This window comes from Peromyscus eremicus, chromosome 18, assembly GCF_949786415.1.
Source record: "Peromyscus eremicus chromosome 18, PerEre_H2_v1, whole genome shotgun sequence".
NCBI lineage: Eukaryota > Metazoa > Chordata > Mammalia > Rodentia > Cricetidae > Peromyscus > Peromyscus eremicus.
The window spans coordinates 42,889,635-42,906,040 of NC_081434.1; the positions used below are offsets into that span (position 1 = coordinate 42,889,635).

The window sequence follows — 16,406 nt, forward strand, 5'->3', positions numbered from 1 at the left end:
CAACAAGAAACAAGCAAGTTAGAACATAATGTGGTACACAAAAAATGATTTTGTTGCTGCAAAGGAAAAAAGGAATGATGACTTTTGGCAGAATGTTAAATATATCCATCCAGATTTACATTCCCCAGACACCTCCATGTAAGTTCTGGCAATTGGACCCACTTATATGCAAGATCAGCAAGAGCTTTTAACTACTGAGCTGTCTCTCTTGCCCTCTTTTGATTATTTATGACCAACATTTATAATGCTACTGGTTTCATCTGTCTATTTGTAACTTTTTAAATGCATAGTTCCTTTTAGTAAAATTTATTAAAGTTACCATTTAAATTGAAGCAATTCAGGTATCTAGAAGACGAATAAAGAACTGAAGTGATTATGTAACTCTTTGTAGAAACTTAATTTTAAAAAACCTCTGAGTTGTTCTTATTATTTTTGTTCATTTGATTGATTTTTGCATAGAAGACAGGTTCTTAATTTTTACTTCTTACTCTCCTAGAACTGATTACATAGTATAGGTTACCTTTAAACTCAGAGGCAGATATACCTGCCTCTTTTATCCTCATGCTGGGATTGAGTCAATATACCCAGCTTGCTCATCTTTTTTTTTGTAGTTAGTAACTATTCATACAGTTTCTCTGACATGTAATTGGTACTGATGATAGGTTTTCTTGTCTCTGTATCTGCTAATACATATTTCTCTTGCAAGATGATATCCCATTCAAAGCTTTCAGAAATGATAGAGGTAAATGCTCTATTCAATTTCCTTCTAAAGTGGCTAAATGATTATATGATAATGTCTGTATATAGAACAAGCATGGGAAACACCAGAATTATATTACTATATTGTTAAAGAAGCATGCATTTACAATGATGTCAGTATCATGTTTCTTGTTGTATGCATATGCATGACATATTTATGTATAACATATTTTAGGATGCAGTGACCTATAATGATGTGCATGTCAACTTCACTCAGGAAGAGTGGGCTTTGCTGGATCCTTCCCAGAAGAATCTCTACAAAGATGTGATGGTGGAAACTTACACAAACCTCACTGCTATAGGTAATACTGAAAAATTGCCTTCACATTTTAAAATAAGGGGACAGCTGTTTCTTGGTTATGGATACTCTTCTGTAATTTTGATTGAGTCTGATGAAGAATGAGGTGAAGATATCAAACATGGTTTTAAGGATCATTGAAGGGAATAACTTTAATTTTGCACAATTTCCAATAATATTTCATACATTTCCTGGTACTATATTTTAGGCTACAAGTGGGAAGATAATATTGAAGAGCATTGTCAAAGTTCTCGAAGACATGGAAGGTAATATTCATGTATAAGCTGATACAAGAGGGCCTCTGTAGATATTTTAATGTATCTGTAACTTATAAAGAAAAGCATCAGTGTAAGTAATCACAGTTTAAAGTATATTGATGATCATTAAATGATTTCAAAACCATATACCTCAATGGCAAGTGAATTGTGTTTTTATGTTATTCTTTTAAGAAGGAAGACAAGGAATCAATGCCTTAACCAATATAACCATTTGAATCATAGCTCCATCAGAGCTGTGCTATAGAACTGACAATCCACTTAGTTTCATACTGTTCATCTTACAAAATTTATGCTCATTAAATGTATGATAAGTGTGTGTCCAAAACCTTCTAATAAGCAAATAGCCCATAGTAAAAGTATTGTTACTCATATAGTTGTTCTGACTTTGCTAAATTTAGTGAGAAGAATAGTTAGAGTCAAGAGTTAAGGGGGGTTGTTGTGGAAGACCCTTAATCCCCATACCACATGTTGATGAGGAACAGAAAGTCCAACTGTAAATGAAATGTGGAAAGCTTTTAGTTGTTATTCTTCCTTTAATAAGTATATCATATGTCAATTTAAAAATATGAACATAGGGATATGGAAAGAAGTAATATATGTTTCTCCATCTCAGAATAATTAGAATATATGTAGTAGTCCCCATGTTGTGTAGACTTGTCAAATGTGATGCAAGTTTACAAACAATTGGTTTTCCAGCTTCATTGAGAATACATCAACAAACACACTGCAGAAAAGCCCTATAAGTAAATGTGTAAATGCTTGTGTTTGTCCTGGTTTACTTTACAAATGTAGCATGAGTCACAGTATAGGAAAATTTGTCAATGGAATTGGTGAGGTAAAGGTCTGAATTCATCCAGTTCTCATCAAAGGCATGAAAAAAACTCAGAGAAAACTGATGCCTTTAATATGAACCAGGTAATAAAGGATCTTACTATCACATCCTTAATGAAGGGGAAAAACATAAGTTTAGTGTAAATACTGGGCTAAAATCTTAAGCTCTTATTCTTTACATTTAGACCAAATTATAAAATAAATACATACAGATATTCAGACTCAACACTGTAATGAATGTGGTAAAGCTTTTACATGTACTAATTTTCTTTGCAGGCATGAAAAATGTCATACTACAGAGAAACCTTCTGAATATACTCAATGTAGTAAAGTGTCTGTATGTCAGAGTCTTCTTCCAAAGCATGAAAGAACACATACTGGAGAGACAATATATGAATGTAATCAATATGTTAATGCCTTTGAATGTCCCAGTCATCCTCAAAGGCATGAAATAACACGTACTGGAGAGAAACCCCATGAATGTAATCAATGTGGTAAAGCCTTTTCACAACAGAGTACACTTCAGTTTCACAAAAGGACACATACTGGAGAGAAACCCTATGAATGTAATCAATGTGGTAAAGCCTTTTCATATCAGAGTACACTTCGGTTGCACAAGAGGACCCATACTGGGGAGAAACTGTATGAATGTAATCAATGTGGTAAAGCCTTTGCTTATCACAGTGGTCTTCAATTACATAAAAGAACACATACTGGAGAGAAGCCATATGAATGTAATCAATGTGGTAAAGCCTTTTCACAACATGGTAATCTTCAAAGGCATGAAAGAACACATACTGGAGAGAAACCCTATGAATGTAATCAGTGTGGTAAAGGCTTTGCATGTCTGGGTCATCTTAAAAGACATAGAAGAACACATACAGGAGAAAAACCCTATAAATGTAATCAATGTGGTAAAGCCTTTGCTAATTGGTCTTCTCTTCAATTGCATGTAAGAACACACACTGGAGAGAAACCCTATGAATGTAATTAATGTGGTAAAGCCTTTTCACAACAGAGTACACTTCAGTTTCACAAAAGGACACATACTGGAGAGAAACCCTATGAATGTAATCAATGTGGTAAAGCCTTTGCTCATTGGCATTCTCTTCAATTGCATGGAAGAACACATACTAGAGAGAAACTATGAATGTAATCAATGTGGTAAAGCCTAGTCACAACACAGAGTCACCCTATAACTGTAAAACTTTTAGTTTGTAATTGGTCTCTTAAATTCTTTGAATATAACATTAGACTTTGAGGATCTGAGAAAACTCATACCAAAGAGATTCTGAATATATATGAATTGGTATTATCTTTAGCCAATATACTTACATTTAATTACACAAGATCATTTATTCTGGAGAAAAGTATCTGATACATGTCAATAATCTGTTTAAGCATTATGATGTTTCTATTTTGTTTACACCTGCAAACATATTTGGACAAAAGGGCTATGAATTTAAATGATAAGGTAGTCCTCTTTGATATCATACTTCTTTTCAATCACATGAGATAATGAATCCAGGTGTAAAAATTTATAGATGTGTATTATCATCTTTTCTCTTGCATTGATAAAACATCATGTCAAAGTGAACTTATGAAAGGTTTCATTTGGTCCTTGGTTCCAGAACAATACATCAACCCTATGAAAGTGGCATAGAAACAAGTGTCATTTATGGCAGCTAATTCAGGAGGCTAAGAAGTCACATCCTTTACCTGTAGCATGAAGCAGAAAGTGTAAACTGGAAATGCTGTGCAGATGTAAATTCTCAGACCAACCTCCCAGTGACATATTTCATCCAGCAGAGCAGCATTTCCTATACCTTCCCAAATTATATCACAGACTGAGAATGTTTGATTTCTCAAAATTCAAGCCTACATGCTTGCTTTCTGTTACATGAACCAATGCATGATGGATAAAACCTTCAGATGCATCAACACCTGTGTTTCAGGAATTACAATAGAAAAATATTCATGATAGGAAATTAGTTTAAAGATTTGTTTTTATTTTAATTATGCAATGTCTGTGTGTCTTTGCATGGGTATATGTATGTCCATTTTGGTTTCCAAGAAGGTTAGACCCTTGGAGCTTCTTGTAGCAGGAATTAGTGGAAGTCATAAAAAAACAGACCATGCTGGGCAGTGGTGGCACATGCCTTTAATCCCAGCACTCAGGAGGTAGAGGTGGGCAGATCTCTGTGAGTTTGAGGCCAGCCTGAACTACAGAGTGAGTACCAGGAAAGGTGCAAAGCTACACATAAAAACCCTGTCTTGAAAAAACAAACAAACAAACAAACAAAAACAGACCATGTTCCAGGGAATGAACTTGTATTGAAGGCTTGGCCATGTTTCTATTCCTGTCAATATTTTAAAGCTTTTTTTATATTATCTTGATATCAGGAAATAGGATGGAACTCATACAAAAGAAAAACCCTATTTATATAAACAATTTGGTTAAGATTTTAGACATCACAGTTGTTTTTAGTTTCAAGGAAAAAATTGATTCATATCTTCACTGTAGCCTTAAAGTAAGTAAATTATTAACTAAGTTCACTAAAGACTGATGTGAAGATCACATTGTGGCTTCTATGTTGCAACATTTGAGGTAGATATTGAAGTGTGGGATATGTGTGGCAAATCCAATTTGTGAAGTTTATTTAGTGGTCCTTAATATTTCTTCTGTGGCTTTTGTTCATTTTCTTTTGTGCTTTCACTTAATGAGAGGTATTTATCTGCTGTAATGTATACAATGGAATGGCCATCATCTAAATGGTCCATTTTCATTTAACTCTCAGGCCATATGTGATCATACTTTTCAAGTAAGGGTGTCTGTGAAAGGGTGGTAAATTTTTGTTGCAGGTTTTATTTTTCATATTTTTTCCACAAATGCCCTTGAAATGTTGTTTGTTATCCAGCCTGGCTTGAATGTCAGTAATTAGTCATAGATACATTTGGATTCATGATCCTTGTATGTCAGTCTCCTGAGTACAAGTCCCAAGGTAGATGAAATACTTCCAATGATTGCTGTTTGGTCAAAACATTTTAATGATAATGTTAAAATACTTAATAGAGAATATAAAAAAATTAAATACTTCATGTACATATCTGAAGAAATTTTTATCAATCTGAAAGAGATGCAATAATTTAAGTAAATCAGTAATCAACTGCATATTTCACAATATAATTTGATTATATATACATATCTATTTTACTATGTATATATATATTTGATTTCTCAAAATTAAAGCCTACATGCTTGCTTTCTGTTACATGAACCAATTCATGATGGATAAAATCCTTCAGATGCACCAATACCTGTGTTTCAGGAATTACAATAGAAAAATATTCATGATAGGAAATTAGTTTAAAGATTTGTTTTAAATGTACATCATTTGAAGTTGCATGCATCTTCATGTCCTTATCTGTTATCCATTTGGCACTTTCTTGAAGTATTGTCTTCTAAGGTTATTATCCAGTGATGCCACATAATGTAATAACAGTGAGATTTATATTAATTTTTTCTGCTCTGTGTGTGTGTGTGTGTGTGTGTGTGTGTGTGTGTGTGTGTGTGTGTAATGTAGGCCATGACAGAAATGTTGAGAATAGAATACAACTTCATGGGGTCTACTTTTGTCCATCTTCATATGGTGATCAAGATGAGGTCACAGCCTTGCACAACACAGACATTTCTAACAGAGCAATCTCATTGGTGCTCAAATAAGATTAGTTGAAACATTAAATGAGTAAAATATTGTCATTTTGGATTGTAAACATGCTTTCATTGAAATACAATGGAAAATAGGAGAAATTAAATAATAAATCTTATTTGCTAATGAAAATGATATACTCCTGTCTTTGTTTTTGTTTTTATTGCATGTGGAATGAGTTAGTTTATTATCAGGACTAAACATTTGTTCATAACACTTTCTCAGAACAACAAATGAATATCAGAGAATAGTTTCTGTGAGTAAAGATGTTTGCTGCTAATCCTGATGTCCTGAGTTCAATCTCTAGGAACTCCATATCACTCCTACAAATTTTTCTCTGATTTCTACACTTGTGATGTGGCATATGCACACTCACATACCAGTATATGCATAAATAATTTTAATACCCAAACAATTGGCATTGAGGTCAATGGCATCCAAATGATTTCCTGGCTTTCATCTCTAGAACTTGCATGGGATAAGTAGATAACAGACACATACACATCAGGGCAATAGGATATACACATAAACAACACTTTTAAATTGATGAAATCAAAAAAGCAAAGAAGTTAACCCAATTATCGAGAATATATGAAATGATTTTCTTTTGATTTTTCGTGACAGGGTTTCTCTGTGCAGCTTTGAACCCTTCCTGGAACTCACTCTGTAGCCCATGCTGGCCTCAAACTCACAGAGATCCACCTGCCTCTGCCTCCCAAGTGCTGGGATTAAAGATGTTTACCACCACCACCCAGCTCGAGGTGGTTTTCTAGTTTAAATTATTATTATAGAATTTCAAGAATTGTTATGGTTCATCAAAACATTACTGATTCCATTTTAAATCTTATTTAAGATTTAATTCTCTGATTCAAAGATAGGTCATTTTCAAAACAAATCTCATTTGGGCTTAGAGTTGCATGTCTGTAATTCCAGCATTTGGAAGACAGTAGCATGCCACTCTCTCTTATTTTGACATCATCTTGGTCCACATAGTAAATTCTAGACATCCAAGGATATGTAGAGGTATCATGTTGCCAAAAAATTCCACAAACTAAAAGTAATCTCAAATTATGGAACTTATCCTAACTTATCCTATAATCTGAATGGACTCTGACTGGTTTCAACCAACACTTTTATCTTCACTTACATTAAGGGAACTTTGTTAACAATGAAAATATGACAGGATGTGGAGAGTCCTTTTACAGAAGTATAGAAAGCCATTAAATCCTTTGAAAACCATCTAGTGGGGGCTTTCGTCACATTCAAGTGATTGAAAACAGAAGGAGTAATGGGGCATTTTCATCATTGGCATTTTAATGACATATTTGGGAGCTGAAGAGTTTGCTCAATATTACTGTTCTTCTGAGTGACCCAAATTTGGTTCCTAGTACCTACATCAGGTTGCTCAGAAGGAAGTACTTGTATTTCCAGGTCAGGAGATCTGATGCATTCTTCTGGCCTCCTTGCACACCAGATAGGCATATGGTGAAAAGACAGATATATATGTGAGTCCATATTTTAAAACATGTTTTTTTTCATGTATATGTTATTTTCAAAATGGATTAAATTTCATTTAGGTGTATAAGTTTTGCCAGAATGTATATCAGTTGCATGCCAGGTACCAGGAGAGGTCACAAGAATATTAGTTTCCTACTGTCTGTAGTTAACAGACAGTTGTGAGCTGTTTCTTGGTTGTTGGGAATAAAAGTCAGGCTCCTGTGGATGAGCAGCCAATGCCCATTGGTGTTGAGTGATCTATTCAGCCACATGAACATTTCATTACAGCAGTAAGATGTGAATGGATGATCCTGAATTCATCTTTCCCTCAGCCCTGATGATCCAGATGAGACACAAGCTGATAGCATCACTAACTCACTTAGACTGCATGCTTAAATAAGTTTCTAAGCCTAAATATCCACAAAATGAGGGAAGAGTACAAAATGATCAGGAGTAGAACTGACAATACAAGTTAAAAAGTGGATGAACACTTTACCAAAGCCACAAGACTGAGTTTATTGCCAATGTCATAAATGAGCAGCAATGCAAGCTGACAAGGGCAATATGTCATGTGTACTCTTGCTGGAGTTTATACTTCCTGTAAGGAGACAAATGAACTTGCAGGTATGAAAACTGATCTGTCTGAATGGGATCATAATCTGCTTTCCTGATGCCCACAAAACCTTTAGTTAGCAACAATTTTTTTGCTGACTTCAGATGATATCCAGGTTGTCAGGAGATCCTGAGACTTAAACAGAAGTCACTCTAAGAGTGGGATACTCAGGCATTTACAAAGAGCTGTAAAGTATGGAGAGATTGTTAGGGAGGGACCTTTGGGTGTAAAAGCCAAAAGATCAAATGCTCAGAGAGCAATGCTTGGTGTGTACCTGAGGACAAGTTGGTTCCTACTGTGCTGTCTTTATCCACATATCTGTGGTGGGTTAGCCACCTCCAGATCTTCTACTTTTTCTTTTTTTTTTCTACTACATGTATCTGTCAGTGACAAATACCCTGGAGACCTCACTTTTCATCCCACCTTGGACCTTAATGTGCCTCAGTCCCCATCCTGACATCCCTGTAATCTGTGTCCATGGCAGGTATAAACATATTCTAAAGAGTCATTTATATTACTTTCTTTGACTAACAACTAGTATAACAGTGGACCCCATGAACTTGTAATTTCCCTGGGAATCTCATTGTGGGAAAAGACTGAATCCTCAGGATGAAAATGTCTCTAATGAAGAAACATTTACTCCCTATCTGACCACATGGCTGGAGAGATAGGACCTGAAAATGAAGGAAGATTTTAGAGATGGGAAAATTCATTTTATGACTTCATTAGATTACTCATTTTAGTTTATTTTTTGCCTTCTATATAAGTCATTTAAGGGTATATCTTCATTACCAAATTAGTGAAACTGAATAACTATCATGTTTTCATTGTTCATTAATAATATTTTTTCTGTTTTGAATCTTTTCTTTTTTCTTTCTTTCTTTCTTACTTTCTTTCTTTTTTTCTTTCTTTCTTTCTCTTTCTTTCTTTCTTTCTTTCTTTCTTTCTTTCTTTCTTTCTTTCTTTCTTTCCTCTTTTTGTTTTAAAGAATAGTCTTTGTATAAATCCTTGTCTAACCTGGGCCTCACTGTATATATTTAACTGTCCTAGGACATCAGAGAGATCTGCCCACCTTGCTTCCAGATTGCCTACATTATAGGTGGGCACATCACAATTGGATAATTTGGTTCACTTAAAAGGCTTAATGGGGTGAGTAGCTGAGCCTGGCTGGATAGCGTAGCAAGGGTGCAGGCTCTAGACCTAACTACAGTAACAGAAGAAGACTCTCATCAAATTTGGCCCTTCTGCTTTAAAGTCCACTGTCTTCCAACTATGACCAATATTGTTACTTTATCATTTATTCTATTATAACTCATCAAGGGAGTAGGATAGGGTTTTGTCCTTATTCTACAGATGATGAAACCCAGGTTGTAAGAAATATTTGATTTTGATGCCGGGTGGTGGTGGCACATGCCTTTAATCCCAGCACTCAAGAGTCAGAGGCAGGCAGATCTCTGTGAGTTCGAGGCCAGCCTGGTCTCCAAAGTGAGTTCCAGAAAGGCGCAAAGCTACACAGAGAAACCCTGTCTTGAAAAAACAAAAAAGGTGGTGGGGGCTGGAGAGATGGCTCAGAGGTTAAGAGCACTGCTTGCTCTTCCAAAGGTCCTGAGTTCAATTCCCAGCAACCACGTGGTGGCTCACAGCCGTCTGTAATGAAATCTGGTGCTCTCTTCTGACCTTCAGGGACACATGCAGACAGAACACTGTATACATAATAAATAAATAAATCTTTAATTAAAAAAGAAATATTTGATTTTGAATATGGTTAAGTATAACTGCTCATCTCACTCATCCTGTCATTCTAATGACTCACTAAATGAAGTGGAAGCCACCTGGGCCAAGTATGGTGGCATAGACCTGTAATCATGGTATTTAGAAATTGGAAGCAGAAATTTCATGATTTTAAAATCATCCAAGGTGAACATGGTCAGTTGGGTTTGGGGAAAGGCCCTCAATACCAAGGGAGTCTGTGACTGGTTCGTAGCAGTGTCCATAATTTTCCCTGCAGCTCCAGGGCTACAGGGCCATAGCTCCAGCAAGTGTTAGCTAAGGTACTGATACCCTGAGTTTTCTATTCTTGGTAAAGTTTTCTGACTAAGGCAGCCTAGGTCATTTTGGGGGCAGATTTCTGATGCTCATTAAAAAAGTAGAATATTCCTGCATGTGAGAACATTGGCCTCAGGTAAGGATAAGCTCCCTAACTGCTTATCCAATGCTATGTGTCAGCTCTGAAACTATGTACACACAACCAAAAGAAGTGGACTCAGCAGTTTTTATTCATATATTTGTGCTTACTTAATCACACATGCTTAACAAGGCAGAAACTAGAAAGGAAGAATTTATGAAGGAATAAACAGAGGACGAGGAAGTGGGAAAGTGATGTAATACCCTTTAATTAAAATGTATGAAAATAAATTTTTTTAAAAGCAGCTAGAATGATGGCTTAGAAGTCGAGAGTGCTGGGTTCTTTTACAGAGGACAAAGGTTCCATTCCAAAAAACCACCTAGTAGCTAACTAGCTCTTGTAATACGACTTCCAAGGAATCTGGTGCCCTCTTTTGGCCTCTGTAGGTACTGCACACAGACACTTGCAGTTCTATTTATAACATAAAAATAAAAATGTAAAATATAGAATTCTCTACAGTGATGTCATAGCCCTGAGACAGACAGCAGGCAAGGCTAGCTAAAATGAATGCCTTCTGTTCCTGCATGGAAGCAACTTTGTGCTTCTTCTGAGGCAGTATGTTCAGAGCAAAAAGCCTAATTCTAAGGTTTGAATAGCTCACTAGGAGAGTTCATTTAAAAAGAGCATCTACAGTATTGATAGTTTACTTTTCCTTGATTTTTTTTGTATTTGTGTTCTCTGCCCTTTGTATGTGTGAGAATTAAAAACAATGATACATCTTTTTAATATATTGATACATATTTTAAATGTAGAGTATAATTTATGATCTAAAAGATAGACATTTCTCTATATATCTTCATCTGCCTAAGTAGCTACACTTGCAGTCTTCTGACCCTATTTCAATTGTTCAAAGTATAACTTGGGATCTGATCCTAAAAGAGATATAAGGATGATATTATATATAGAATGCATAATCTGTTCTAGTCTGGCTCCTCTTGTAGCATTTGCCAGAGATGGATGTACACTGTTAGTTAATAGATTTTTGTTTATTAATCAATTAACCATATGGAGCCATTCATTTCTAGAAAGACATTAATTGTAAAACAGCTGTACCTCCAACCATTAAGAAAATGTTTCTGAGACAAGCTCTCTTGTGTTAATTATGGTGATCTTGATCCCAGTCTGTTGCTTCTCAGTGCAATGACTTTACTGTCCTCTTGATTAAACAAACTAAATTCTTAAAAGGCTCTACCACCAGTGAGTTTTAAAATTACCCATTTGAGTCATGTAGCCAACTGTCTATTGCAGTAACTGGTAAAAGATTTACATGTGAAGCATGGCTTCTGTCTTCAGAACAGAATGGGAAGAATAATTTCTTGTGTACACTGCAGGGGGAAAGAAGATAGGCAATTAACTGCTGGAGTTACCATTATGAAATAGGACCTGATTGTGGCAGGGTTAGTGATTTGTAATATCCCCTCATGTATTATTTCATATCATGTGTACGAAGGCAGGCCAGATTAGTGGGCATACAATTTGGGAAGGTTCTTTTTTTTTTTTTTTAGTTTTTCGAGACAGGGTTTCTCTGTAGCTTTGGAGCCTGTCCTGGACTAGCTCTGTAGACCAGGCTAGCCTCGAACTCACAGAGATCCACCTGGCTCTGCCTCCCGAGTGCTGGGATTATAGGCATGTGCCACCACCACCCAGCGGGAAGGTTCTTTTGGGCCAATGTATACTTAATTTCCAGCTAGTGGGCTCTCCTTTGCAGGTATATTTAATCCTGTTTTGCACTGTTAAGTCAGCTTGAAGGGTTGAGACACAGGTCATTGACTGTAGATTTTTGTATCAGGTTACAAAGCTCAGTAGCTAACATAGACAAAACTCTCGATTATAGATAGGAAAGGAATTCCTTCACTGGTGTCTGGGAAGGACTAAAATGTCAAAAGTCTAAGACATTCTAGACAGGCTCACAATAGCCTCCATCTATTAGACATTTCCTTTATACTCTACAATTTGTTTCCAGAGTCCTGAACCCACAACCAGCTTTCACACCATTTCATAGCTGTTTAATCAGCCAAAAGTCACAATGAAGCCCTTCCCACTTTGCTTCTGAATAGGGAGAGAAAATGTATTTAGCATCAATTAATTAGGAGGTTAAAACAATCATTAGCCTGTCTTCCTTGATATGAGCCAGTGCTCAGGGAGCCAAGGTCTTAAGTGTCACATCTTGGCAACATCATTTATCAAGAAGAAAATATTAGTGAGGTTTGTTGTCTAAATAACATTTCATATGGACTTACATCTAATAGCTGTGGTGTGTGATCTCTTGAGATGTTACCAATTTTCTTAACCTTTGGTTAAACTTTCTTCCTAGTGCTGAAGACTACGTGGGTGGCCAAAATTAGTCTTTCTTTATGTCCTATCAAGGCCAGTTAAGCAACTAGCCCTCAGGGGGCACTTGGGTTTGAAAGGAACCTCAGAGTCTTCTAGTCTGTCTTTTACTGTCAGGGACCAAACATGGACCATGGAAAAGTACTAGCTAGGCCAGAGAATAAGCCCCTGCCCTAAACCAGATGCCCCCAAAGATAAAGAACAGGTCAGGCAGGTCAGGTAGCATAGCAACAGAACAATGGGCCCTGACCAGTGACCTTACCACCTAGCAGCCTCACGACTTGCACGTAGTCCTTCACCTGCACGTCCCCCTTCACCTGCACGTACGGCACATCGTGCACCCCATCCCTCCTTCCTGCCCCCTCCCCTTCCCATGCTATATAAGCCTTGCTGAGGAGAATAAAATTTGCAGCTTGATCAGAACACACTGTCTTACTGTCTTCTCTCATGTCTCCCGTCCCTTTTATTCTCTCCCACAGGTGGGTCACCCCCGTTGACACCCCACTGGCCGGGGCATTTTACCAGTTGTTTGTCAATGCGAGGATAAGTCAAAGTGTTTTCTTTATGTATTGTGGCTTCCTTGGAAGCCTTGAGGAACTCCTTCCCACATTGACCCTCTGTTTGTAGACATGATAAGGTTTCAAATTCATTGAGTGGTGTCTCTATGGACTCCATGAACAATACAACAATGACCAATAGCTTTTGTTCCCAGGGAACTTGCTGAGCTTGTATGGAAAGGTGAGAAATATTCTCCCTTTCTGTCCATCTAACCACATTAGAATAGCCTCCAAGAATGATTGATAAACACTCAGAATATCAGTTTTACACCAGTTTGTTACTTTTAACTACTGTATGATATTTTAATAACCAGACATAACACAATAAAGTTTGTTTTACATGTTTAGTCAGTCCTTGAAATAGTTGATATATAATCTTGCCAACTTTAATAAATACATGATCTTTAAATCTCATGCTTTATTTACCTTAGACAATATACTCAGACTGTCATAACTTGCAAAACCTCCCCAGTCCTCTTCATGATGGAGCCTTCCATGAATCATAATCTTCACATAACTAAGTCCTTCTTTACTAAGGTCATTTATATTCTTCTAACATTTTCTTTTATGTATTGTTTTCTTTTTAATAATACCATGAGACATAGGAACATTAAAAGATGTGTTTACAATATGTTGTGAATTTTCTCCCAGGTGGATGGGGAAGAAGCAATGTCTATCCCATCCACATAAGTCTCAATGATGATGCAAAGGACAATGTCACCAAAGTCATCAATGAATTTATTGAGCTTCCTTACTGAACATGATTGAAAAGATACTTACAAAGGTTTTGATACTGTGGTGGTTTTAATGAAAATGACCCCCAAAGTCCCATAGGGAGTGGCACTAACAAGGTGAGGTTGGAGTAGTTGTGGTCTTGTTGGAGGAAGTACGTCACAGTCATTTTCTGCTGCCTGCTGGTCTGGATGTAGAACTCTCAGCTCCTCCTCTAGCCTGATGTCTTCCTGGATGCCATGATGCTTCCTGCCACGATGATAATGGACTAAATTCGCTCGAACTGTAAGCAAGCCCCAAAGAAATGTTTTCCTTTATAAGTGAAACTCTAAGATACTCAAAAGCAGCCACCCAAGAATGTCTCCACCAGTGTGTACAATGATTCTCCCATGGCTGCAAATGTGGAGCTCACCTTCTCTCTACACTTCCACTGCCCATATCCTCTCCATTACATTACGATTCTTAGTGGACATGGGAAGTAAGCCCGATAGCACTCAAAGTTAAAATTTTAAAGATAGATTTCTCATAGGTGCTTACACAGAATCTACCTTTTCCCAAATCTCTCCCAGGCTATACACTCTAGCTCCAACCTAAAACCAGAAAGTCACGTGTCAGTAGGGCTGATTTGCATAGAGTTGCCCAGAAAACTGACCCTATATATCAGATGGAGGGGCTACTTCCTTCCATGGTGGAATATCAACAGTCAGCAAACCTGGTGGTGGTCATGCTTTGTAAGCAGGCACAGATGATCATGGCAAGGTCACATTATTTATCTTAAGATAGTGCTGAGCAACAACAATCAAACAAAAGTATGCCGAATAGAAACTGTGTATGAGATAATGTAATAAATTAATATTTCCTAGGCACAATCTGTTAAACTCAGTCTTAGAGAAAACACAAGATAGTCTTCATATAATACATGGCATCAGTACTATAGCCGTGCTTTTGGATATTAATTCGAGTATGTAGTTGATACCAAGAAACAGCAAACACATACAAAAAAATCTCATGGAATTGATGTTTGCAGCATCCAGTACACCACAACTAAGATATCTCTCTTGAAAGTATGATGCTCTGGCTTACTGTAGATAGTTTTACACAGAGGGTCTCTCTCTCTCTCTCTCTCTCTCTCTCTCTCTCTCTCTCTCTCTCTCTCTCTGTACACATTTTTAATCCAGGCACTTGGGAGGCAGAGGCAGGTAGATCTCTGTGAGTTCAAGACCAGCCTGGTCCACCTAGCAAATTCCAGACCATATAGGACCCTGTCTAAAAGAGCGAACACTTTTCAGTCTATCCGTGCTCTTCCCACTATGCTCCCACCTTGCACCACCAGTTCTTTCTCTGCCTCTGTAAGCGGGCAGTGAGGGCTCACGATGATTCTGAGAACCAGGTCGAGCTTCTGTGGGGCTTCAAGCTGAGAATCCAACGCCGGCCCCGAGAGGAAGACCAGCATTTCCGGATTGTCGTGGGTGGACGAGGCTTTGAGAGACTCGGTCCCACAGAGAGTCCAGTTCAGCAGCCGAGGCGTTGCCTCCGCGGCCCGCTCTAGGTCCTAACCCTGGCTCTCCCTCCGGAGAAGCTTGTCCGAGTTCTCCCGCATCAGGCTCCTCCAGCCCGGGTCCCTGTCCCTGCCGCGGTCCTTTCTCCTTCTGGGCACGGGGCCGGAAAGCGCTCCTGCGCGTTCGGGCACCCCACAGCCGCTTGTTGGCTGCCTGCGGCCTCTCCAGTCACATGGCCAAGGCGGCCCAGAAGCCCGTGGGAAGCAGAGCACCAGGGTCGCACAGGAGCACTCTGCCCAGCTCCGCCATCTCTGCGTGCTCGGCGTGCTGGGATGAACCTCTTTATCCTCTTTGTGGATGAGCATCCCATTCACTGTTTTTACTACAGACATGTGATCAGTAACAGTCTACATAAAAGGTGAATAAACATTTACATCCTAGGATCCAAATCTCTAACCACCCTGGTTAACATACTATTCATCTTTGGGGAATTTTAGAGGCAGTCCTCTTTTAGCTAAATTGTACTTTGTGTAAATTACTATCTCTTAAGCATTGGTAGATCCTTTATATCACCAATTATAATCTTCAACATTGCAGCTACTAAGTGGAGTGCTACCCAGTACATGAGATGCCATTTACAACCTCCTCAAACTAGCTCCAAATGGACCTAACACCTAAACGTCAAATGCAAAGTACAGAACTTTGAAGGTGCTTGAAGTTTGGCAACCTGCATAGGCTTTGGGAGGTTTCTCTAAGAACTTGGTGTATAGAGCAAAAACATCTCCACCTCTAATACTAGGAATAGGCTTTGGAGACCTGGTAAAAATCTGGGGCCCAGGACTTTGGAAAGGGTTTCTTCAGATCCTCAGAACCCAACACTTTCCACACAAGAGACTGTGGTTATCAGTCCCAACAGCACTGTGGACTTTCTGTATAACGTTCTTGAGTTACCCCAGGTTCCTCTTGTGCAACGTTGTTTGATTAGCCTCCTTTTGAATTTGTACACTTCATTTTAAAACGGAACCCATTGATTTCCATTAACGAGAGACTTGCTGTTGAATTTGGCACAAATCTCCAGGCAATTGGGAAATGTCTGCCCTTAGATAGGAAGCCGGG

At 37.9% G+C, this 16,406-nt stretch overlaps 1 protein-coding gene across 1 annotated transcript; it reads left to right on the top strand.

The window, feature by feature from the left end:
• The first annotated feature begins 1,027 nt into the window (after positions 1-1,027).
• Positions 1,028-3,160, top strand: LOC131895027 (zinc finger protein 120-like). The gene is made up of 4 exons (XM_059245408.1): positions 1,028-1,061; positions 1,266-1,323; positions 2,443-2,497; positions 2,582-3,160. The coding sequence occupies exons 1-4, from the start codon at positions 1,028-1,030 to the stop codon at positions 3,158-3,160; spliced, it is 726 nt and encodes a 241-aa protein (XP_059101391.1).
• The last annotated feature ends 13,246 nt before the right edge of the window (positions 3,161-16,406 follow it).

What these genes read in the sequence shown, in the direction of transcription:
- LOC131895027 (XM_059245408.1), top strand. Translation starts at nt 1,028, where the DNA reads ATGGTGGAAACTTACACAAACCTCACTGCTATAG. An exon ending in AGTTCTCGAAGACATGGAAG is followed by an intron (nt 1,324 to 2,442) that starts GTAATATTCATG and finishes TTTTCTTTGCAG; the next exon opens with GCATGAAAAATGTCATACTA. An exon ending in AATATACTCAATGTAGTAAA is followed by an intron (nt 2,498 to 2,581) that starts GTGTCTGTATGT and finishes CAATATGTTAAT; the next exon opens with GCCTTTGAATGTCCCAGTCA.